The sequence below is a fragment of the Patagioenas fasciata genome, chromosome 33, assembly GCF_037038585.1.
Source record: "Patagioenas fasciata isolate bPatFas1 chromosome 33, bPatFas1.hap1, whole genome shotgun sequence".
NCBI classification, from domain to species: Eukaryota; Metazoa; Chordata; class Aves; order Columbiformes; family Columbidae; genus Patagioenas; species Patagioenas fasciata.
Genome location: NC_092552.1, coordinates 353,191 through 375,940, shown reverse-complemented (window position 1 = coordinate 375,940; position 22,750 = coordinate 353,191). Strand labels below are relative to the sequence as shown.

Sequence of the window (22,750 nt, the reverse complement as noted above, 5' to 3'; positions counted from 1 at the left end):
ACTGCCAAGGGGGGATATGGGGGGGTTTGGGGGGTCCTGGTTCCATGTGTGGGAGTCCTGGTACCATGTGGGGGGTTGAGTGTGGATGGGGGGGGGGGTTCTGGTTTATTTTGGGGGAGGTCCTGATTTATTTGGGGGGTCCCTGAGTTATTGGGGAACCCCCCTCGGGGTCAGGGACCCACCCCCCAAACCACCAAGGGGGGATATGGGGGGGTTTGGGGGGTCCTGGTTCCATGTGTGGGGGTCCTGGTTCCATGTGTGGGGGACTGAGTGTGGATGGGGGGGGGGGGTCCTGGGTTATCGGGGACCCCCCCTCAGGGTCGGGGACCCAACCACCGAACTGCCAAGGGGGGATGTGGGGGGGTTTGGGGGGTCCTGGTTCCATGTGTGGGGAGCTGATTTATTTGGGGGGGTCCTGATTTATTTGGGGGTCCCTGAGTTATTGGGGACCCCCCTGGGGTCAGGGACCCCCCTGACCTGCCAAGGGGGGATACGGGGGTTTTTGGGGGGTCCCAGCCCTGGGTTTTGAGGCACTGGCCCCCCCGGGGGATCCTGAATTCTGGGGGGGATTGGGGCGTATTGGACCCCCCGAGATTTGGGGAGAAAACGCCTGGTTTTGGGCAAATAAACTGGTTTTGTGTGATTTTGGCTCCTCTGCCCACGGCGGGAAGGGGGGGGGGGGGGACCCAGGACGCTGGGTGACGCAAGCTGCCCCGTGACGTCACGGCCCGGCCGTGTGACGTCGCTCCTGCCCCCCCCCGCCCCAAGCGCTTTCGCCGCCTTCGCGCCGCTCCGTGGTTTGGCCCCTCGGCGCCGCCGTCGCCGCAGCTGCCAATCAAGCCTGGCCACGCCCCCACGAGAGGCGGTGACGCGGGTTGGGGGGGGGGAGGCGGGACCGGAACTTGTCACCGGAACCGGAAACCGGCGGCGAGGCCCAGGCCGAGCGGACCGGGAGCGACATCGGCGCGGAGAACCGGGAGCGGAAGCGGAAGCTGCGGCGGGGCGGGGTTGAGGCCGGAGAGCGCGGAGCGGAGCCGCCGGTAACCCCGGGGGAGGGGGGGGGCGGCGGGGTCCCCCCCACCGCGATCGGGCCCTTCGGGGTCCCCCCCCACCTGGATCGGGCCCTTCGGAGCCCCCGGTGAGGCCGAGCGAGGGGGTGGGGCCGCCGGGCACCCCGGAAACCCCGGAAACCCCGTTACCGGAGCCCCCCCGGGACACCCCGGACCTCCCATTGCGTCCCAGCCCCCCCCACTCCCCCCATTCCCCCCCATTCCCCCGCAGTTCGCCCCCAGTTCACCCCATTTACCCCCAGCCCTCTTGTTCACCCCCATTCCCCCCCCCAGTTTGCCCCCAGTTCACCCCATTCCCCCCAGTTCACCCCCATTCCCCCCCCAGTTCGCCCCCAGTTCACCCCATTCCCCCCAGTTCACCCCCATTCCACCCCAGCCCCCCCGTTTCCCCCCAGTTCACCCCCATCCCCCCCCAGTTCACCCCCATTCCCCCCCCAGTTCCCCCCATTCCCCCCAGTTCACCCACTTTCCCTGCAACCCCCCCAGTTCCCCCCCATTCCCCCCCCAGTTCACCCCCATTTCCTCCCAGTTCAGCCCCATTCCGCCCCGTTCACCCCTTTCCTCGCAGCCCCCCTAGTTCACCCCCATTCCCCCCCCAGTTCACCCCCATTCCCCCCCCAGTTCCCCCCATTCCCCCCAGTTCCCCCCCTTTCCCCGCAGCCCCCCAAGTTCACCCCCGTTTCGCAGCCCCCCCCACCATGTCGGACAGTGACGACAGCAACTTCTCCGAGGACGAGAGCGAGCGCAGCAGCGAGGCCGAGGAGGCCGAGGTGACCCCCAAACCCCCCCGAACCCCCAAACCCCCCAGGACGAGGAGGCTGAGGTGACCCCCAAACCCCCCCAAACCCCCAAACCGCCCCAGGCCGAGGTGACCCCCAAACCCCCCAAACCCCCCAGGCCGAGGAGGCCGAGGTGACCCCCAAAACCCCCCTGAACCCCCAAACCCCCCCAGGCCGAGGAGGCCGAAGTGACCCCCAAAACCCCCCTGAACCCCCAAACCCCCCCAGGCCGAGGAGGCCGAGGTGACCCCCAAACCCCCCGAACCCCCAAACCCCCCCAGGCCGAGGAGGAGCGCGCCAGCGAGAAGGAGGAGGAGGAGGAGGAGGAAGAGGAAGAGGAGTACGATGAGGAGGAGGAGGAGGAAGACGACGACCGACCCGCCAAGAAACCCCGGCACGGCGGCTTCATCCTGGACGAGGCCGGTGAGGTTTGGGGGGGCCGGTGCAGTTTGGGGGGGTCGCTGTGGCCCCCCCAGCCCCGCTAACCCCCCCTGCACCCCCAGATGTCGACGATGAGTATGAGGATGAAGATCAGTGGGAAGATGGAGCCGAGGACATTCTGGAGAAAGGTGAGGAGGGGGGCCCCCCCAACCTTGGGAACCCCCCCAGAGCTTTGGGGAGCCCCCCCCGAGCTTTGGGGAGCCCCAGAGTTTTGGGGAACCCCCAGAAGCTTTTGGGCCCCCTGAGAGCTTTGGGGACCCCCCCAAAGCTTTTGGGCCCCCTGAGATCTTTGGGGACCTCACCAGAACTTTGGGGCCCCCCCTAGAGCTTCTGGGTGCCCCCAGATCTTGGGGAACCCACCCCCGAGATCTTTGGGGAGCCCCAGAAGTTTGGGGAGCCCCCCAGAGCTTTTGGGCCTCCTGAGAGCTTTGGGGACCCCCCCCAGAGCTTTAGGGACCCCCCCAAAGTTTTGGGGCCCCCTCCGGGGCCTTGGGGAGCCCCAGAACTTTGGGGACCCCCCCAGTGTCTGTCTGTCCCTCCCTCCCCGTGTCTGTCCACTTGGCTTCATCTCATCTGCGCTCGCCTGGGGCTTTTCTGTTGCTTTTTCTGACCCCCCCCTTTTCCTGTACCCCCCTTTTCCTGATCCTCTTTCCCCCCCTTTTCCCTTCCATTTCCCCCCCCTTTTCCCTCCCATTTCTCCCCCTTTTCCTTCCCATTTCCCCCCCCTTCCCTCCCATTCCCCCCCCTTTCCCTCCCATTCCCCCCACTTTTCCCTCCCATTTCCACTCCCTTTTTCCTCCCATTCCCCCCCCCTTTTCCTCCCATTTCCCCCCCTTTTCCCTCCCATTCCCCCCCCTTTTCCTTCCCATTCCTCCCCCTTTTCCCTCTCATTTCCGCTCCCTTTTTCCTCCCATTCCGCCCCCTTTCCCTCCCATTCCCCCCCTTTCCCTCCCATTCCCCCCGTTTTCCTTCCCGTTCCCCCCCTTTCCTTCCCATTTCCCCCCCTTTCCTTCCCATTTCCCCCCCTTTCCTTCCCATTTCCCCCCCTTTCCTTCCATTTCCCCCCTTTTCCTTCCATTCCCCCCCTTTTCCTTCCCATTTCCCCCCCCTTTCCCTCCCTCCTTTCCCCCCTTCCCTTCCCCCCCGTTTTCCCCTCTGCCTTCTCCCCCGTTCTTCCCCCTCCCTTTTCGCTTTCCCCCCACCTTGTTCCTATTCCCCCCCCCCTTTCCCCCCCCCTTTCCCCCCCTTTATTTTTTCCGGTTTTTCTCTCTTTTTTCTCCTATTTTTGTTGATTTTCCCCCCCCTCTACTCCCCCCCCTCTACTCCCCCCCCTCTATTCCCCCCCCTCTATTCCGCCCCCATTTCCCCCCCTCTTCCCCCCCATTTCCCCCCGCTCCCGTCTGATTTCCCCCCCGGGGGGTTTTGCTCATTTCCTGCTCCATCCTCCACCGCCTCCTCCCCCGCAGAGGAGATCGAAGGTGAGTCCTGACCCCCAACCCCCCCGCACCCCCAGACGTCCCCCTGACCCCCCCGTGTCCCCGTGTCCCCCCGGGGGTGCCGACCCTGTCCCCCCCGCAGCCTCCAACATCGACAACGTGGTTCTGGACGAGGATCGCTCGGGAGCGCGGCGCCTGCAGAACCTCTGGAGGTGACGCTCCCTCCGTCCGTCTGTCTGTCCGGCATCCCTCTGTCCGCCCCTCCGTCCATCCCTGCGTCCCCATGTCCCTCAGTCTGTCCCGTGTCCCCCAGTCCATCCCCATGTCCCCCAGTCCATCCCCATGTCTCTCAGTCCATCCCCGTGTCCCTCAGTCCATCTCCACGTCCCTCAGTCTGTCCCCACGTCCCTCAGTCTGTCCCCATGTCTCTCAGTCCGTCCCTCAGTCTGTCCCCACGTCCCTCAGTCCATCCCTCAGTCTGTTCCCACGTCCCTCAGTCTGTCCCCACGTCCCTCAGTCTGTCCCCACGTCCCTCAGTCTGTCCCCACGTCCCTCAGTCCGTCCCTCTGTCTGTCCCCACGTCCCTTAGTCTGTCCCCATGTACCTCAGTCTTTCCCACATCTCTTAGTCCATCCCTGTGTCCCTCCGTCCATCCCTCAGTCCATCCCCATGTCCCTCGGTCCATCCCCGTGTCCCTCAGTCCGTCCCGTGTCCCTCAGTCCGTCCCTCAGTCCGTCCCTAGGTCTGTCCCTCAGTCCATCCCCATGTCCCTCAGTCTGTCCCACATCTCTCAGTTCATCCCTGTGTCCCTCAGTCCGTCCCTCAGTCTGTCCCCACGTCCCTCAGTCTGTCCCCACGTCTTTCAGTCCGTCCCTCAGTCTGTGCCCACGTCCCTCAGTCTGTCCCCGTGTCCCTCAGTCTGTCCCACATCTCTCGGTTCATCCCTGTGTCCCTCAGTCCATCCCTCAGTCTGTCCCGGTGTCCTTCAGTCCGTCCCTCAGTCCGTCCCACATCTCTCAGTTCATCCCTGTGTCCCTCAGTCCATCCCTCTGTCCTTCCCCGTGTCCCTCTGTCCATCCCTGTGTCCGTCCCCCGTCCCTCAGTCCGTCCCTCTGTCCATTCCTGCGTCCCTCGGTCCATCCCCACATCCCTCTGTCCATCCCTCTGTCCATCCCCGTGTCACCCCATCTGTCTCCATGTCCCCCTGTCCGTCCCGCGTCCCTCCATCCGTCCCGTGTCCCCCTGTCCGTCCCGTGTCCCCCTGTCCGTCCCGCGTCCCCCAGTCCTTCCCGTGTCCCTCTGTCCTTCGGGGGCCGCCCTGACCCCCCATCCTCCCCCCCCCAGGGACCAGCGCGAGGAGGAGCTGGGCGAGTATTACATGAAGAAATACGCCAAGTCCTCGGTGGGGGAGACGTGAGTTTTGGGGTCCCCGACCCCCCCGTGACCCCCCCACCACGATCCCCACCCCCCTGGGGACCCCCCCGAACCCCCTGGGACCCCCCCCAACGTCATAATTGCGTTAATTGCGTTAATTTTGAAGCGTTTACGGCGGTTCTGACGAGCTCTCGGACGACATCACCCAACAGCAGCTGCTGCCCGGGGTCAAGTGAGTGGGGGGGCGCAAAATCCATCATGGGGGGGCCAAAACCACCATTGGGGGGGGGGAACACCACTTGGGGGGGGGGGGGAGCTACCATTGTTGGGGGGGGGGGGGGGGAGCGGAAAAATCATCATTGGGGGGAAGAAAAAATATGGAGTTTTATGGGGAAAAAAATGGGGGTTTGGCGGGGGGGAAGTGCTGGGTTTTGGGGGGAAAGTGCTACGTTTTGGGGTGAAAAAGAGGGAATCGGGGTTTGGGGGGGATAGAAAAACAATGGATTTTGGGGGGGGGGAGGAGAAAAATGGGGTGAAATGGGATGGGGGGGATCTTTGTGGTTTTGGGGTGAAAAAGCAGGGAATTGGGACAAAACTGGTGATAATGGTGGTTTTATCTCTCCCCCCCCCCACCCCACAGGGACCCGAATCTCTGGACGGTGAAGTGCAAGGTGGGGGATGGGATTGGGGTGGGGGTTGTGGGGGGAGGGGCCGCACCCCCGCTCCCCACATTAACGTTTTTCGCCCCCCCGGTCCCAAAATCGCTGTTTTTCGGCCCAGATCGGGGAGGAACGCGCCACGGCCATCGCCCTCATGCGCAAGTTCATCGCCTACCAGTTCACCGACACGGTGAGGGGGACGGGGGGGCCTGGCCCCGGTGGCCCCGGGTGGCCCCAAGGTGGCCCTGGGTGGCCCCAAGTGGCCCCGTGTCCCCCAACCCCTGCAGGTCAAATTTTGGGGTCACATCTACATTGGGGAAACTGGGCTGTGGTTGGGCAAGGGGGGTGACCCCTCACCATGGGTGGCCCTGATGTGACCCTGAGTGGCCCCAAGGTGGCCCCAGGGTGTCCCCAGGTGTCCCCAAGTGTCCCCGTGTGCCCCAGCCCCTGCAGATCAAATTTGGGGGTCACATCTGCATTGGGGAAACCGGGCTGTGGTTGGGCAAGGGGGGTGACCCCTCACCAGGGGTGGCCCTGATATCGCCCTGAGTGGCCCCAAGGTGGCCCCAAGTGGCTCCAAGGTGGCCCTGGGTGTCCCCAAGTGTCCCCAGCACCTGCAGATCAAATTTTGGGGTCCCATCAATGTTGGGGAAACTGGGCTGTGGTTGGGCAAGGGGGGTGACCCCTCACCACGGGTGGCCCTGATGTGGCCCTGAGTGTCCCCAAGATGGCCCAGAGTGGCCCCAGGGTGGCCCTGGGTGTCCCCAAGTGGCCTTGTGTCCCCCAGCCCCTGCAGATCAAGTCCTAGGGGTGACATCAATGTTGGGGAAACTGGGCTGTGTTTGGACATGGGGGGTGACCCTTCAGCAGGGCTGTCCCCAAAGTGTCCCCAAGGTGTCTATGAGTGTCCCTAGGGTGTCCCCAAGTGTCCCTTGTGTCCCCAGCCCCTGCAGATCAAGCCTTTGGTGGCCCTTGGGCACATCAAGGGTCCCATCAGTGTTGGGGAAATGGGTCTGTGGTTGCACCAGGGTTGGAAAATCCCCACCAGGGTCGTCCCCAACGTGTCCCCAACCATCCCAAACGTGTCCCTAACACGTCCCCTTGTGTCCCCTGTGTCCCCAGCCCCTGCAGATCAAGACTTTGGTGGCCCTTGGGTACATCAAGGGTCCCATCAGTGTTGGGGAAATGGGTCTGTGGTTGCACCAGGGTTGGAAAATCCCCACCAGGGTTGTCCCCAACGTGTCCCCAACCATCCCAAACGTGTCCCTAACGCGTCCCCTCATGTCCCCTGTGTCCCCAGCCCCTGCAGATCAAGCCTTTGGTGGCCCTTGGGCACATCAAGGGTCCCATCAGTGTTGGGGAAGCCACTCTGTGGTTGGACCAGGGTTGAAGAACCCCCACCAGGGTCATCCCCAACGTGTCCCCAACCATCCCAAACGTGTCCCTAACGCGTCCCCTCGTGTCCCCCGTGTCCCCAGCCCCTGCAGATCAAGTCGGTGGTGGCCCCCGAGCACGTCAAGGGCTACATCTACGTGGAGGCCTACAAGCAGACGCACGTCAAGCAGGCGATCGAGGGCGTGGGCAACCTGCGCGTGGGCTACTGGAACCAGCAGATGGTGCCCATCAAGGAGATGACCGACGTGCTCAAGGTGGTCAAGGAGGTCACCAACCTCAAGCCCAAGGCCTGGGTGCGCCTCAAGAGGGGCATCTACAAGGACGACATCGCCCAGGTGACAAACGGGTGGCCCCAAGTGGCCCCAAGTGGCCCCATGTCCCCCAACCCCTGCAGATCAAGTTTTGGGGGTCACATCTACACTGGGGAAGCTGGGCTGTGGTTGGACAAAGGGGGTGACCCACCAGCAAGGGTGTCCTTGATGTGGCCCTGAGTGTCCCCAAGTGGCCCTGAGTGTCCCCAAGGTGGCCCTGGGTGTCCCCAAGTGGCCCCATGTCCCCCAGCCCCTGCAGATCAAGTTTTGGGGGTCACATCTACACTGGGGAAACTGGGCTGTGGTTGGACAAGGGGGGTGACCCACCAGTAGGATTGACCCCAAGGTGACCCTGAGTGTCCCCAAGGTGGCCCTGGGTGTTTCTGATTGGCCCCAAGTGTCCCTAGGGTGGCCCTGGGTGGCCCCAAGTGTCCCCCTGTCCCCCAGCCCATGCAGATCAAGTTTTGGGGGTCACATCTACATGGGAAAACTGGGCTGTGGTTGGACAAGGGGGGTGACCCACCAGCAGAGGTGTCCCTGGTGTGTCCCCAGGTGTCCCCAAGGTGTCTTTGAGGGTCCCTAATGTGTCCTCAACTGTCCCCAGCCCCTGCAGATGAAGTCTTTGGTGGTCCCTGAGCACATCAGGGGTCCCATCAGTGTTGGGGAACTGGGTCTGTGGTGGGACAAGGGGGGTGACCCTCCAGCAGGGGTGTCCCGGGGTGTCCCCAGGCTGTCCCCAGCGTGTCCCTTTGTCACCCGCTCCGTGCCGCAGGTGGATTACGTGGAGCCCAGCCAGAACCAGATCTCCCTCAAGATGATCCCGCGCATCGACTTCGACCGCATCAAAGCCCGAATGAGCCTGGTGAGGGCGGGGGTGACACCGCTGTCCCCACCCTGTCCCCAGCACTCTCCCCACCACTGTCGCCACCCCGGTCCCCAGTGCTGTCCCCACTCCATCCCCACCATGTCCCCACCCCTGTCCCCACCCCATCCCTACCCCACCCCTGTCCCACCCCGGTCCCCACCCCTGTCCCCAGCACTGTCCCCACCCCGGTCACCACCCCAACCCCAGTGCCATCCCCACCCCTCCCCAGTGCTGTCCCCAGTGCTGTCCCCAGTGCTGTCCCCACCCCTGTCCCCACCCCTGTCCCCACCCTGTCCCCAGTGCTGTCCCCACCCCGTCCCCACCCCGTCCCCACCCCATCCCCACCCCATCCCCACCCTGTCCCCCTCTGTCCCCCTCTGTCCCCCCCGTCCCCACTCCATCCCCACCCTGTCCCCCTCTGTCCCCCCCTGTCCCCCCCTGTCCCCCCTGACCCCCCTCCCCACAGAAAGACTGGTTCGCCAAGCGGAAGAAGTTCAAGCGCCCCCCCCAGCGCCTTTTCGACGCCGAGAAGATCCGGTGGGTCCCCATCCCCGCCGTGGGGACATCGGATGCGCCCCAAGCCCCCCCAGAACCCCCAAACCCGTCACTTTCCCCCCTGCTGGGGTGACACTGGTTCTGTCCCCAGGTCCCTGGGAGGGGACGTGGCGTCCGATGGCGATTTCCTCATCTTCGAGGGCAACCGCTACAGCCGCAAGGGCTTCCTGTTCAAGAGCTTCGCCATGTCGGCCGTGGTGAGCGCGGCGCCCCCGAACCCGCTGCGTTTGCCCCAAAAACCCCGCCGTGGGGCGCCTGGGGACCGTGTGGGGACCGTGGGGACCGTGTGGGGTGCATGGAGACCATATGGGGAGTGTGGGGTGTGTGGGGACCGTGTGGGGCGCATGGGGACCGTGTGGGATGCATGGGGACCGTGTGGGGAGTGTGGGGACTGCGTGGGGTGCATGTGTGGGGCGTGTGGGGACAATGTGGGGCGCGTGGGGACCGTGTGGGACGCGTGTGGACCGTGTGGGGTGCGTGGGGGATGTGTGGGGACCATGTGGGATGCATGGGAACTGTATGAGGCGTGTGGGGCGCGTGGGGACCATGTGAGACATATGGGGACCGTGTGGGGACCGTGTGGGGCACGTGGGGACTGTGTGGGATGCACGGGGACCGTGTGGGGCACATGGGGACCATGTGGGACACGTGGGGACCGTGTGGGACGCATGGGGACCGTGTGGGGTGCGTGGGGACCGTGTGGGACTCATGGGGACCGTGTGGGGCGCGTGGGGACCGTGTGGGACTCATGGGGACCGTGTGGGACTCATGGGGACCGTGTGGGGCGCGTGGGGACCGTGTGGGGCGCATGGGGACCGTGTGGGACTCATGGGGACCGTGTGGGACTCATGGGGACCGTGTGGGGCGCGTGGGGACCGTGTGGGGCGCGTGGGGACCGTGTGGGACTCATGGGGACCGTGTGGGGCGCGTGGGGACCGTGTGGGGCGCATGGGGACCGTGTGGGACTCATGGGGACCGTGTGGGGCGCGTGGGGACCGTGTGGGGCGCGTGGGGACCGTGTGGGACTCATGGGGACCCTGTGGGGCGCGTGGGGACCGTGTGGGACTCATGGGGACCGTGTGGGGCGCGTGGGGACCGTGTGGGGCGCATGGGGACCGTGTGGGGCCGCGCGCAGATCACGGAGGGGGTGAAGCCCACGCTGTCGGAGCTCGAGAAGTTCGAGGACCAACCCGAAGGCATCGACCTGGAGGTGGTGACGGAGAGCACAGGTACGGGGGGGCCCCGTTGGCCCCGCATTGTCCGCGTTGTCCCCACCTTGTTCCCACATCATCCCCGCGTTGTCCCCTCATCGTCCCCGTTGTCCCCACGTTGTCCCCATCGTTGCCATTGTCTCCGTTGGTCCTGCATCATCCCCGTTGCTCCTGTGTTGTCCCCATTGTCCCCACGTTGTCCCCACATTGTCCCTGTCGTCCCCGCATTGTCTCTGTCGTCCCCACATTGTCCTCATCATCCCTGCATTGTCCCCATTGTCCCCACGTTGTCCCCATCATCCCCATCATCCCCGCATTGTCCCCACTATCCCCATTGTCCCCATTATCCCCATTGTCCCCACATTGTCCCTGTTGTCCCCGCATCATTCCCCTTGTCCCCACATCGTCCCTGTCGTCCGCACATTGTCCACACATTGTCCCCACGTCCCTACGTTGTCCCTGTCATCCCCACATCGTCCTCATCATCCCCCCATTGTCCCCACATTGTCCCCATTGTCCCCACATTGTCCCCATCATCCCCATCATCCCCGCATTGTCCCCATTATCCCCGTTGTCCCCATCATCCCCGCGTTGTCCCCACATCGTCCCAGTTGTCCCCACATTGTCCCCGCATCATCCCTGTCGTCCCCACATCGTCCTCATCGTCCCCACGTTGTCCTCACGTTGTCCCTGTCATCCTCACATCGTCCTCATCATCCCCACACCGTCCTCGTCATCCCCACACCGTCCTCGTCATCCCCACATCGTCCCTATTGTCCACACATTGTCCCCATTGTCCCCACATCGTCCCTGTTGTCCACACATTGTCCCCATTATCCCCGTTGTCCCCATCATCCCCATTGTCCCCACATCGTCCCCGTTGTCCCCGCAGGGAAGGAACGGGAGCACAACTTCCAGCCGGGGGACAACGTGGAGGTTTGCGAGGGCGAGCTCATCAACCTCCAGGGCAAGATCCTCAGCGTGGACGGCAACAAGATCACCATCATGCCCAAGCACGAGGACCTGAAGGTCGGGGACCCCCCAGGGGACAACACTGGGACCCCCACATTGTCCCCCCCCCCCAAACACAGTGTTCCCCCCCTCTAACCAGGACATGCTGGAGTTCCCGGCCCAGGAGCTGCGCAAATACTTTAAGATGGGCGATCACGTCAAAGTCATCGCCGGGCGCTACGAGGGCGACACGGGGCTGATCGTGCGCGTGGAGGAGAACTTCGTCATCCTCTTCTCCGACCTCACCATGCACGAGGTATTTGGGGGACACACACACATGAAGAGGCACCTTTACCCCCCGTGCGGGGTGGGTTTTGGGGGAAAAATGGTGATGTTGCTAAGCTGAGGAGGTGTGGTCTGGAAAATAGGGAGGTGGGTTGTGAACTCAAGGAGAGAAGCCAGAGAGTGGTGGTCAATGGGCAGAGTCCAGTTGGAGGCAACCCCAGGCTCCAGTGTAAGGTGGGGAATGAGCAGCATAGGGAAAGGGAGCTGGGGGTCCTGGGGACAGCAGGGGGACCATGAGCAGCATAGGGAAAGGGAGCTGGGGGTCCTGGGGACAGCAGGGGGACCATGAGCAGGATAGGGAAAGGGAGCTGGGGGTCCTGGGGGCAGCAGGGGGACCATGAGCAGCACTGGGCCCTGGTGGCCAGGAAGCCAATGGGACCTGGGGGGACTAGAAGGGGGTGGTCGGTAGGTCAGAGAGGTTCTCTTGCCCTTGAATAAAGGGTTTAGTTCAGATACTGTCAGGATACGTGTGGGGAACGTATATGTATACGTATATATAATATATGCAGCTGTAGCACCCTGAGAATGGCTGATCTGGGAAGCTAAGCAGGGTCGGGCCCGGTCAGTACTTGGATGGGAGACCATGAAGGCCAATGGGACCTGGGGGGGATTAGAAGAGGGTGCTCAGTAGGTCAGAGAGCTTCTCCCCTTTTATTTTGCCCTTGAAAAAAGGGTTTAGTTCAGATACTATCAGCATATACATGGGAAACATATATATATACGTATATATAATATATACGATCATACCAGCTTAAGAATGCCTGATCTCGTCTGATCTGGGAAGCTAAGCAGGGTCGGGCCTGGTCAGCACTTGGATGGGAGACCATGAAGGCCAATGGGACCTGGGGGGGATTAGAAGGGGGTGCTCAGTAGATCAGAGAGGTTCTCCTGCCCCTTTTCTCTGCTCTGGTGAGACCACACCTGGAATGTGGTGTCACACCTGGAATATGGTGTCACACCTGGAATATGGTGTCACACCTGGAACATGGTGTCACACCTGGAACATGGTGTCACACCTGGAATATGGTGTCACACCTGGAATATGGTGTCACACCTGGAATATGGTGTCACACCTGGAATATGGTGTCACACCTGGAATGTGGTGTCACACCTGGAATATGGTGTCACACCTGGAATATGGTGTCACACCTGGAATATTGTGTCCAGTTGTGGCCCCTCAGCTCCAGGAGGACAGGGAACTGCTGGAGAGGGTCCAGCGCAGGGCAATTAAGATGATTAAGGGAGTGGAGCATCTTATGAAGAAAGGCTGAGGGAGCTGGGGCTCTTTAGTTTGGAGAAGAGGAGGCTGAGGGGGGCCCTTATTAATGTCTATAAGTGAAAGGTGAGTGCCATGAGGATGGAGCCAGGCTCTTGGGGACAATGAGGGGACAACCAAGGGGTCCCTTCTGATCCCAGCCCCGCTGTGACCCGGTGGTGTTGTGGCTCCCCCCAGCTGAAGGTTCTGCCGCGGGACCTGCAGCTCTGCTCCGAAACGGCCTCGGGCGTCGACGTGGGGGGGCAGCACGAGTGGGGGGAGCTGGTGCAGCTGGACCCCCAGACCGTGGGCGTCATCGTGCGCCTGGAGAGAGAGACCTTCCAGGTGGGTCCCCCCGCCACCCCGGGACAGCGGCGCTGTCACCACGGCCCCCGGTGTCACCACGCGGCCCCGGTGTCACCACACGGCCCCTGGTGTCGCCACACGGCCCCCGGTGTCACCACACGGCCCCTGGTGTCGCCACACGGCCCCCGGTGTCACCACACGGCCCCCAATGTCACCACGCGGCCACCGGTGTCACCACGCGGCCACCGGTGTCACCACACGGCCCCCGGTGTCACCACACAGAGCCCAGTGTCACCACACGGCCCCAGTGTCACCAAACGGCCCCTGGTGTCACCACACGGCCCCCAGTGTCACCACACAGCCCCCGGTGTCGCCACGCGGCCCCCAGTGTCACCACACGGCCCCCGGTGTCACCACACGGCCCCCAGTGTCACCACACAGCCCCCGGTGTCGCCACGCGGCCCCCGGTGTCACCACACAGCCCCCGGTGTCACCACACGGCCCCCAGTGTCACCACATGGCCCCCGGTGTCACCACACGGCCCCCAATGTCACCACACGGCCCCAGTGTCACCACACAGAGCCCAGTGTCACCACACAGCCCCCGGTGTCACCACACGGCCCCTGCTGTCCCCAGATGCCCCACCCAGTGTCCCCACATGCCCCCCCCAGTATCCCCAAACGGCCCCCAGTGTCACCACATGGCCCCCAGTGTCCCCAAATGGCCCCCAGTGTCACCAAACCAGTGTCCCCAAACAGCCCCCAGTGTCACCAAACAAGTGTCCCCAGACGACCGCCAGTGTCCCCAAATGGCCACAAATGTCCCCAAACCACTGTCCCCAAACAGCCCCCAGTGTCACCAAACGGCCACAAATGTCCCCAAACCGATGTCCCCAAATGTCCACAGTGTCCCCGAACCAGTGTCCCCAAATGGCCACCAATGTCCCCAAACCAATGTCCCCAAACTGATGTCCCCACACGGCCCCCAGTGTCCCCAAACCACCGCCAGTGTCCCCAAATGGCCACAAATATCCCCAAACCAATATCCCCAAATGGCCACCAGTGTCCCCAAACCAGTGTCCCCAAACACCCCCAAACCACCCTCAATGTCCCCAAACCTCCCCCGATGTCCCCAAACCACCGCGTGTTCCGCGCTCGCGTGTCCCCAGTCCCCATGGGGATGTTTGTCCGTCCCACACCCCAAGGGGGTTCCCCCACATTCTTGCGCCCTCCAACATCCATCTGTCCCCCCCACGTCCATCTGTCCCCCCCACGTCCATCTGTCCCCCCACGTCCATCTGTCCCCCCCGTCCGTGTGTCCCCAGGTGCTGAACATGTACGGGAAGGTGGTGACGGTGCGGCACCAGGCGGTCACCAGGAAGAAGGACAATCGCTTCGCCGTGGCGCTGGACTCGGAGCAGAACAACATCCACGTCAAGGACATCGTCAAAGTCATCGACGGGCCCCACTCGGTACGGGGGGGCCCCGGGGGGGCGACTTGGGGGTCCCCTCCGGGGATTTTGGGGCCATTCGTGGTGTTTTGGGGACCCTTTTGGTGCTTTGGGGGCCGCTCGTGGCACTGGGGGGTTTCTTGGGGTCCCCCCTTGTTCCCTCTGGGTCCTTCATGGTGCTTTGGGGGGGACCCCCATGGCTTCTTGGGGACCCCCTTGGCACTTTGAGGCCCCCCCTTGGCACTTTGGGGACCCCCTTGGCATTTTGGGGACCCCCTTGGTGATTTGGGGACCCTCTTGGTGCTTTGGGGGCCGCTCGTGGCACTGGGGGGTTTCTTGGGGTCCCCCCTTGTTCCCTCTGGATCCTTCATGGTGCTTTGGGGGGGCCCCCCTGTGGCACTTGGGGCCCCTGGTGGCACTTTGGGCCCCCCCCCATGGCATTTTGGGGACCCCCTTGGTGCTTTGGGGACCCTCTTGGTGCTTTGGGGGCCACTCGTGGCACTGGGGGGTTTCTTGGGGTCCCCTTGTTCCCTCTGGGTCCTTCGTGGTGCTTTGGGGGGGACCCCCATGGCACTTTGGGGACCCCCTTGGCACCTTGGGGACCCTCTTGGCACTTTGGGGACCCCCTTGGCACTTTGGGGACCCTCTTGGTGCTTTGGGGGCCACTCGTGGCACTGTGGGCTTTCTTAGGGTCCTTCCTTGTTCCCTCTGGGTCCTTCATGATGCTTTGGGGGGGCCCCCCCGTGGCACTTTGGGGACCCCCATGGCTTTTTGGGTCCCCCCCATGGCATTTAGGGTCCCCCATGGCATTTTAGGGGTGCTCAGGGTCCACCCCAGCACTGAGCCGGGTCCCTCATGGGCTGGATTGGGGTCCCTCTTTGCACCCCCGTTTCCAAGGGGGGGTCCATTCCCCTCTTTGGCGTCCCCCCCATGGCTTTTGAGGCCCCCCCCACGGCATCTGGGGGCCCCCCCATGGCATTTAGGGTCCCCCATGGCATTTTAGGGGTGCTCAGGGTCCACCCCAGCACTGAGCCAGGTCCCTCATGTGCTGGATTGGGGTCCCTCTTTGCACCCCCATTTCCAAGGGGGGTCCATTCCCCTCTTTGGGGTCCCCCCCATAGCTTTTGAGGCCCCCCCCACGGCATCTGGGGGCCCCCCATGGCATTTAGGGTCCCCCATGGCATTTTAGGGGTGCTCAGGGTCCGCCCCAGCGCTGAGCTGGGTCCCTCGTGCTGGATTGGGGTCCCTCTTTGCACCCCCATTTCCAAGGGGGGGTCCATTCCCCTCTTTGGGGTCCCCCCCGTGACATTTAGGGTCCCCCCCATGGCATTTAGAGTCCCCCATGGCATTTTAGGGGTGCTCAGGGTCCGCCCCAGCGCTGAGCCGGGTCCCTCATGTGCTGGTTTGGGGTCCCTCTTTGCACCCCCATTTCCAAGGGGGGGGTCCATTCCCCTCTTTGGGGTCCCCCCCATAACTTTCGGGGGTGCCCCCCCCGTTTTGCCGGGGCAGGGCCGGGAGGGCGAGATCCGGCACCTTTTCCGCGGCTTCGCCTTCCTGCACTGCAAGAAGCTGGTGGAGAACGGCGGGATGTTCGTCTGCAAGACGCGCCACCTGGTCCTGGCCGGCGGCTCCAAGGTGGGGACACGTGGGGACACGTGGGGACACCCCCAGGGGACCGTCCCCCCCCCTTTTTACCGTATGTCCCCCCCCCAACTCCTCTTTTCTCCTTGGCAGCCGCGGGACGTCACCAATTTCACCGTCGGGGGCTTCGCCCCCATGAGCCCCCGGATCAGCAGCCCCATGCACCCCAGCGGGGCCGGTGAGCGCTGCGGTGTCCCCACGGTGTCCCCAAAGCTGGGGGAGACCCCCCTCCCTTGGGGACCCCCCAAGGTGTTGTGGTGGCTCTTGGGGACCCCCAGATGGGTCAGGGTGGCCCTTGGGGTGACCCCCCCAAATGGGTCAGGGTGGCCCTTGGGGACCCCCCAAGGGGTTGGGGAGGCTCTTGAGGACCCCCAGATGGCTCTTGGGGACCCCTAGATGGGTCAGGGTGGCCCTTGGGGACCCCTCAAGGAGTTGGGGTGGCTCTTGGTGACCCCCAAATGGGTCAGGGTGGCCCTTGGGGACCCCCCAAGGAGTTGGGGTGGCTCTTGGGGACCCCCAGATGGGTCAGGGTGGCCCTTGGGGACCCCCCAAGGAGTTGGGGTGGCTCTTGGGGACCCCCAGATGGCTCTTGGGGACCCCCCAAGGAATTGGGGTGGCTCTTGGGGACCCCCAGATGGGTCAGGGTGGCCCTTGGGGACCCCTCAAGGAGCTGGGGAGGCTCTTGAGGACCCCCAGATGGCCCTTGGGGACCCCCCAAGGAGTTGGGGTGGCTCTTGGGGACCCCCAGATGGGGGGACCCCAACCCGTTTGTCCCCCCCAGGCCAGCGCGGGGGTTTTGGGGGCGGCGGGATGAGCCGCGGGCGCGGGCGCCGCGACAACGACCTCATCGGGCAGACCGTGCGCATCTCCCAGGGACCCTACAAAGGTGGGTGGCGCTTTGTCCCCCCCCCAGGTGACAAAGGGGACTCTTGGGGACACCCTGAGCGCCCCCCTGTGCGTGTGTGTCCCCCCCAGGTTACATCGGGGTGGTGAAGGACGCGACGGAGTCGACGGCGCGCGTGGAGCTGCACTCCACCTGCCAAACCATCTCGGTGGACCGGCAGCGCCTCACCACCGTGTGAGTGGGGACGGGGGCCCCCGAACGGGGCGGGGTGGCCCCCCAGGGCTCTGGGTGGCCCTGGGAGACCCCCCAAGGGGTTGGGGTGGATCTTGGGGACCCCCAGATGGGTCAGGGTGGCCCTTGGGGACCTCCCAAGGGGTTGGGGTGGCTCTTGAGGACCACCAGATGGCTCTTGGGGAGACCCCAAGGGGTTGAGGTGGATCTTGGGGACCCCCAGATGGGTCAGGGTGGCCCTTGGGGACCCCCCAAGGAGTTGGGGTGGTTCTTGAGGACCCCCAGATGGCTCTTGGGGACCCCCAGATGGGTCAGGGTGGCCCTTGGGGACCTCCCAAGGGGTTGGGGTGGTTCTTGAGGATCCCCAGATGGCTCTTGGGGACCCACAGATGGGTCAGGGTGGCCCTGGGAGACCCCCCAAGGAGTTGGGGTGGCTCTTGGGGACCCCCAGATGGCCCTTGGGGACCCCCCAAGGAGTTGGGTGGCTCTTGGGGACCCAAAAATGGGTCAGGGTGGCCCTGGGAGACACCCCAAGGGGTTGGGGCGGCTCTTGGGGACCCCTAGATGGCCCTTGGGGACCCCCCAAGGAGTTGGGTGGCTCTTGGGGACCCCAGATGGGTCAGGGTGGCCCTTGGGGATCCTTCAAGGGGCCAAGATGGCCCTTGGGGACACCCAAATGGTTCAGGGTGACCCTTGGGGACCTCTCAAGGGGTCAAGGTCACCCTTGGGGACCCCAAATGGGCCAGGGTGGCACTTGAGGACCCCCAAATAGGGTCAGGGTGCCTCCCTAGGGGGTCAGGGTGACCCTTGGGGATCCCTCAAGGGGTTGGGGTGACCCTTGGGGATCCTTCAAGGGGTCAGGGTCACCCTTGGGGACCCCAACTGGGTCAGGGTGGCCCTGGGAGCCCCCAGGCTCTTTGGGGGTGTCCCTGTGCCCCCCCTGACCCCCCATTGTCCCCGCAGGGGGTCGCGGCGCCCCGGGGGGGGGATGACGTCATCGTACGGACGCACCCCCATGTACGGCTCCCAGACCCCCATGTACGGCTCCGGGTCCCGGACCCCCATGTATGGGTCACAGACCCCCCTGCACGACGGTGGGTGACACGGGGACACGGGGGGACCTGGGGGTGGGACGGGGTGGGGTGGGACCTTGGGGACACGGGGGGACCTGGGGGTGGGACGGGGTGAGACGGGACCTTGGGGACATGGGGGAGACCCTGGGGACATTGGGGCGTGGGACAGGGTGAGATGGGACCTTGGGGACATGGGGAGACCCTGGGGACATTGGGGGGTGGGACAGGGTGAGATGGGACCTTGGGGACATTTGGGGATCCTGGGGACATCGGGGCGTGGGACAGGGTGAGATGGGACCTTGGGGACATTTGGGGATCCTGGGGACATCGGGGCGTGGGACAGGGTGAGATGGGACCTTGGGGACATGGGGGGACCTTGGGGACAAGGAGGGGGCTGGAGGAATGGTGACAGGACTTGGGGGGCTTTGGGGGACACAGGGGGGTTTGGGGGGACACAGGGGGGTTTGGGGTGACTCTGGGGGGCCAGGGGACAATGACACCCCCCTTGTCCCCCTGTGTCCCCCCCCAGGCATCCACACCCCCAACTACGGCTCAGGGGGACCTGGGGGGCTTGAGGGATGGTGACAGGACTTGGGGGGCTTTGGGGAGCACAGGGGGTTTTGGGGGGATCAGGGGGGTTTGGGGGGATCAGGGGGGTTTGGGGGGACTCTGGGGGGGTCAGGGGACAATGACACCCTCCTTGTCCCCCCCTAGGAAGCCGCACCCCCCACTATGGCTCCCAGACCCCCCTGCACGACGGCAGCCGCACCCCCGCCCAGAGCGGGGCCTGGGACCCCAACAACCCCAACACCCCGTCCCGGTGGGTACCCCCCCATTTCTGGGGTGTCCCCCCCATTTCTGGGGTGTCCCCCATTTGTGGGGTGTCCCCCCCCTCTTTGGGGACCCCACGGTGACAATTGTGTCCCCCCCAGGGCGGATGAGGATTTCGAGTACGGCTTCGACGACGAGCCCACCCCCTCACCCCAGGGGTACGGGGGGACCCCGAACCCCCAAACCCCGGGGTACCCGGACCCCTCGTCCCCGCAGGTCACCCAGCCCTACAACCCCCAGACCCCCGGCACCCCCGCCATGTGAGTGGGGACCCCAAAACCTGGGGGGGGACCCCAAATTGGGGCTTGGGGGGGGATGGGGGGACCCCAAATTGGGGCTTAGGGGGGGTGGCAGCACAGGGGGGACCCCACATTAAGGTTTGAGGGGATGGGGGACCCCAAAACAGGGGCTTTGGGGGGACCCCAAAATGTGGCTGTGGGGGGTAGGGGGGACCCCAATTTGAAGCCAGTGGTGGGAATGGGGGACCCCCAAATGCAGCTTTGGGGGGGACAGGGGGACCCCGAATCCCAGCCCTGAGCGGGGGAAACTGCTTGTGGGGGACCCCAAATCTGCCTCTTTGGGGGGATGGGGGGGACCCCAAAACTGGGGCTTTGGGGGGATGGTGGTGGAGGGGACCCCAAAACTGGGGCTTTGGGGGGATGGGGGGTACCCCAAAACTGGGGCTTTGGGGGGACACTGGGATGGGGGGGACCCCAAATCCTGCTTGGGGAGGGTGGAGCTGCCCCTGGGGGACCCCAAATCCCCCCCGAGGGGACCCCAAATCCCCCTGGGGGACCCCAAATCCTGCTCGGGCTGGGGGGTGGAGCTGCCCCTGGGGGACCCCAAACTCCCCCAGGGGACCCCAAACCCTGTTCTGGGGGGGAAGAACTGCCCGGGGGACCCCAAATCCCCTCGGGGGACCCCAAACCTTGGTCTGGGGGGTGGAGCTGCCCCTGGGGGACCCCGATCCCGCGGGGGGCGGTTGCTGAGGGGGCGTCCTGTGCAGGTACAACACGGAGCAGTTTTCCCCCTACGCCGTCCCCTCCCCCCAGGGCTCCTACCAGCCCAGCCCCTCCCCCCAGAGCTACCACCAGGTGGCCCCCAGCCCCGTGGGCTACCAGAACAGCCACTCGCCGGCCAGCTACCACCCCACGCCCTCCCCCATGGCCTACCAGGTACCCACCCCCCGAGACCCCCCAGAGACCCCTGAGCCCCCCAAACCCCCCTGAGCCCTCCTGAACCCCCCTGAGCCCTCCTGAGCCCCCCAAACCTCCCTGAGCCCCTCTGAACCCCCCTGAACCCCCCTGAGCCCCCCAAACCTCCCTGAGCCCCTCTGAACCCCCCTGAGCCCCCCAAACCTCCCTGAGCCCCCCTGAACCCCCCTGAGCCCCCCAAACCTCCCTGAGCCCCCCTGAGCCCCCCAAACCTCCCTGAACCCCCCAAACCTCCCTGAGCCCCTGGGCTACCAAACAGCCACTTGCTGGCCAGCTACCACCCCACGCCCTCCCCCATGGCCTACCAGGTACCCCAAAAACAGACACCCCTCCTTGACCCCCTCCTGAGCCCCCCCCGACCCATCCTGAACCCCCCAAATCTCCCTGAGCCCCCCAACCTTCCCTGCCCCACCCTGAGCCCCCCCAGAGACCCCTGAGCCCTCCAAACCTTCCTGAGCCCCCCCAGAGCCCCCCAGACCCACCCTGAGCTCCTCAAAGCCTCCTGAGCCCCCCAGAGACCCCTGAGTCCCCCTGAGCCCCCCAACTCCTCCCAAACCTCCCTGAGTCCCCCCAAAGCCCCCTGAGCCCCTCAAACCCTCCTGAAGCCCTCAAACCTCCCTGAGTCCCCCCAAAACCCCCTGAGCCCTCCCAGAGACCCCTGAGCCCCCCAAACCTCCCTAAACCCCCCTGAGACCCCCAAGCCTCCCTGAGCCCCTCAAACCCTCCTGAGCCCCCCTTGAGTCCCCCCAAAGCCCCCTGAGCTCCCCAGAGACCCCCAAACCCACCCTGAGCCCCTCAAAGCCTCCTGAACCCCACAAACCCCCCTGATCCCCTCAAACCCCCCTGAGCCCCCCAAAGCCCCCTGAACCCCCCAAACCTCCCTGATCCCCTCAAACCCCCCCGAGTTCCCCAACCCACACGAACCCCCCCCACCCTCCAAAACCCCCTCATTGTCCCTCTACACCCCCTTAAACCCCCTCAGTGTCCCCCTACACCCCCTTGAACCCCCCCACACCTCCAAAACCCCTTCACTGTCCCCCCCACCCCCTTGACCCCCCCGAACTCCCATTGCCCCCCTCCCTAACCATGTGTGTGTCCCCCCAGGCCAGCCCCAGCCCCAGCCCGGTTGGTTACAGCCCCATGACCCCCGGCGCCCCCTCCCCGGGGGGGTACAACCCGCACACCCCCGGCTCCGGCATCGAGCAGAGCTCCAGCGACTGGGTCACCACCGACATCCAGGTCAAGGTCAAGGACACGTACCTGGACAGCCAGGCCGTGGGGCAGACCGGCGTCATCCGCAGCGTCACCGTGAGCCGGGGGGACACTTTGGGGTGTGAGGGGGGGCGGTTTGGGGGGTCAGGGTGCTGCTGACCCCCCCGTTCTGACCCCCCCGTGCAGGGCGGGATGTGCTCCGTGTACCTCAAGGACAGCGAGAAGGTCGTGAGCATCTCCAGCGAGCACCTGGAGCCCGTCACCCCCACCAAGAGCAACAAGGTACCGGGCCCCCCCCACGGCCGCTCGGGGTCCCCCCCGCTGTCCTGGACCCCCTCAGACCTCCCCCCGCCATCCTGGACCCCCCCAAAATGCTCCCCCGTGGTCCTTTATGGACCTTTTCGATCCCCTCAGGTGCTCCCCCAGCCCCTTTGGGATCCCCCAAACCCCCCAAAACCCCCATTCTCCTCCCCTCAGACCTCCCCCCGCCATCCTGGACCCCCCCCTACCATCCTGGACCCCCCCCTGCCATCTTGGAGCCCCCCCCCAGACCCCCAAACGCTCCCCCATGGTCCTTTATGGGCCTTCTCAGTCCCCTCAGGTGCTTCCCCAGCCCCTTTGGGATCCCCCAGTCCCCCCAAAACCCCCATTTTCCCACCCTCTAGACCCCCCCCTTGCCATCCTGGACCCCCCCCTGTCATCTTGGACCCCCCCCAGCCCCCCAAAACGCTCCCCCATGGTCCTTTATGAACTTTCTCCATATTCCCAGGTGCTTCCCCATCCCCTTTGGGACCCCAAAACCCCCCTGGCATCGCCCCCCGCACCCCAAACCCCCCATTCCCCGCCCCCCCTGCGGCACTAACGCCCCCCCGCGCCCCCCCCAAGGTCAAGGTGATCCTGGGGGAGGACCGGGAAGCCACCGGGATCCTGCTCAGCATCGACGGCGAGGACGGGATCGTGCGCATGGACCTGGAGGAGCAGCTCAAGATCCTCAACCTGCGCTTCCTGGGCAAGCTCCTGGAGGCCTGAGGGGGCCCCCCCGCGCCCCCCCCGCGCCGCTGCCCCCCACTTTTCCTTGTGTGTCCCCCCCCCCGTTTTATTTCTCCCCCCTTTCTCTTGTTTTTCCGCCTTTCTCTGCTGGTTGTAGCGAGGTTTAGGTGTCAAATAAACGCCTGTGGGTGCAGCCCCCCCCTTCCGTGCTCATTTCATGCGTGGGGGGGGACCTGTAACATTAGGGGGGGGAACCGGGGGCCACAGAACAGGGAGGGGGGGTGAATTAAGGCCCCTGTGCCCCCGGGGCT

At 64.9% G+C, this 22,750-nt stretch overlaps 1 protein-coding gene across 3 annotated transcripts; it reads left to right on the top strand.

Annotated features, from left to right (window-relative positions):
* The first annotated feature begins 953 nt into the window (after positions 1–953).
* On the top strand, positions 954–22,632 carry SUPT5H (SPT5 homolog, DSIF elongation factor subunit). 3 transcript variants are annotated; one of them, XM_071800792.1, is made up of 30 exons: positions 954–1,040; positions 1,759–1,840; positions 2,131–2,272; positions 2,353–2,418; positions 3,757–3,768; positions 3,869–3,938; positions 5,071–5,139; positions 5,267–5,332; positions 5,741–5,771; positions 5,881–5,949; positions 7,238–7,489; positions 8,238–8,327; positions 8,797–8,867; positions 8,977–9,082; positions 10,021–10,114; positions 10,989–11,125; positions 11,208–11,363; positions 12,846–12,992; positions 14,278–14,424; positions 15,913–16,038; positions 16,138–16,222; positions 16,826–16,930; positions 17,020–17,122; positions 18,083–18,213; positions 18,907–19,012; positions 19,125–19,283; positions 20,030–20,198; positions 21,342–21,545; positions 21,636–21,731; positions 22,335–22,632. In XM_071800792.1, exons 2-30 carry the CDS (start codon positions 1,769–1,771, stop codon positions 22,476–22,478), a joined length of 3,225 nt encoding a protein of 1,074 aa, XP_071656893.1. In that variant the 5' UTR covers positions 954–1,040; positions 1,759–1,768; the 3' UTR covers positions 22,479–22,632. The 3 variants fall into 3 exon arrangements, with proteins under 3 accessions (XP_071656893.1, XP_071656894.1, XP_071656895.1); XM_071800793.1 differs by lacking the exon at positions 3,757–3,768; XM_071800794.1 differs by lacking the exons at positions 21,636–21,731; positions 22,335–22,632 and having other exon boundaries at positions 20,106–20,198; positions 21,342–21,514.
* The last annotated feature ends 118 nt before the right edge of the window (positions 22,633–22,750 follow it).

Bases quoted from the DNA above. Each gene is read 5' to 3' on its own strand.
- SUPT5H (XM_071800792.1), top strand. From the start codon at position 1,769: ATGTCGGACAGTGACGACAGCAACTTCTCCGAGGACGAGAGCGAGCGC. The intron at 3,939-5,070 runs GTGACGCTCCCT...TCCCCCCCCCAG, and splicing joins CGCCTGCAGAACCTCTGGAG to GGACCAGCGCGAGGAGGAGC. The intron at 17,123-18,082 runs GTGAGTGGGGAC...TTGTCCCCGCAG, and splicing joins CGGCAGCGCCTCACCACCGT to GGGGTCGCGGCGCCCCGGGG.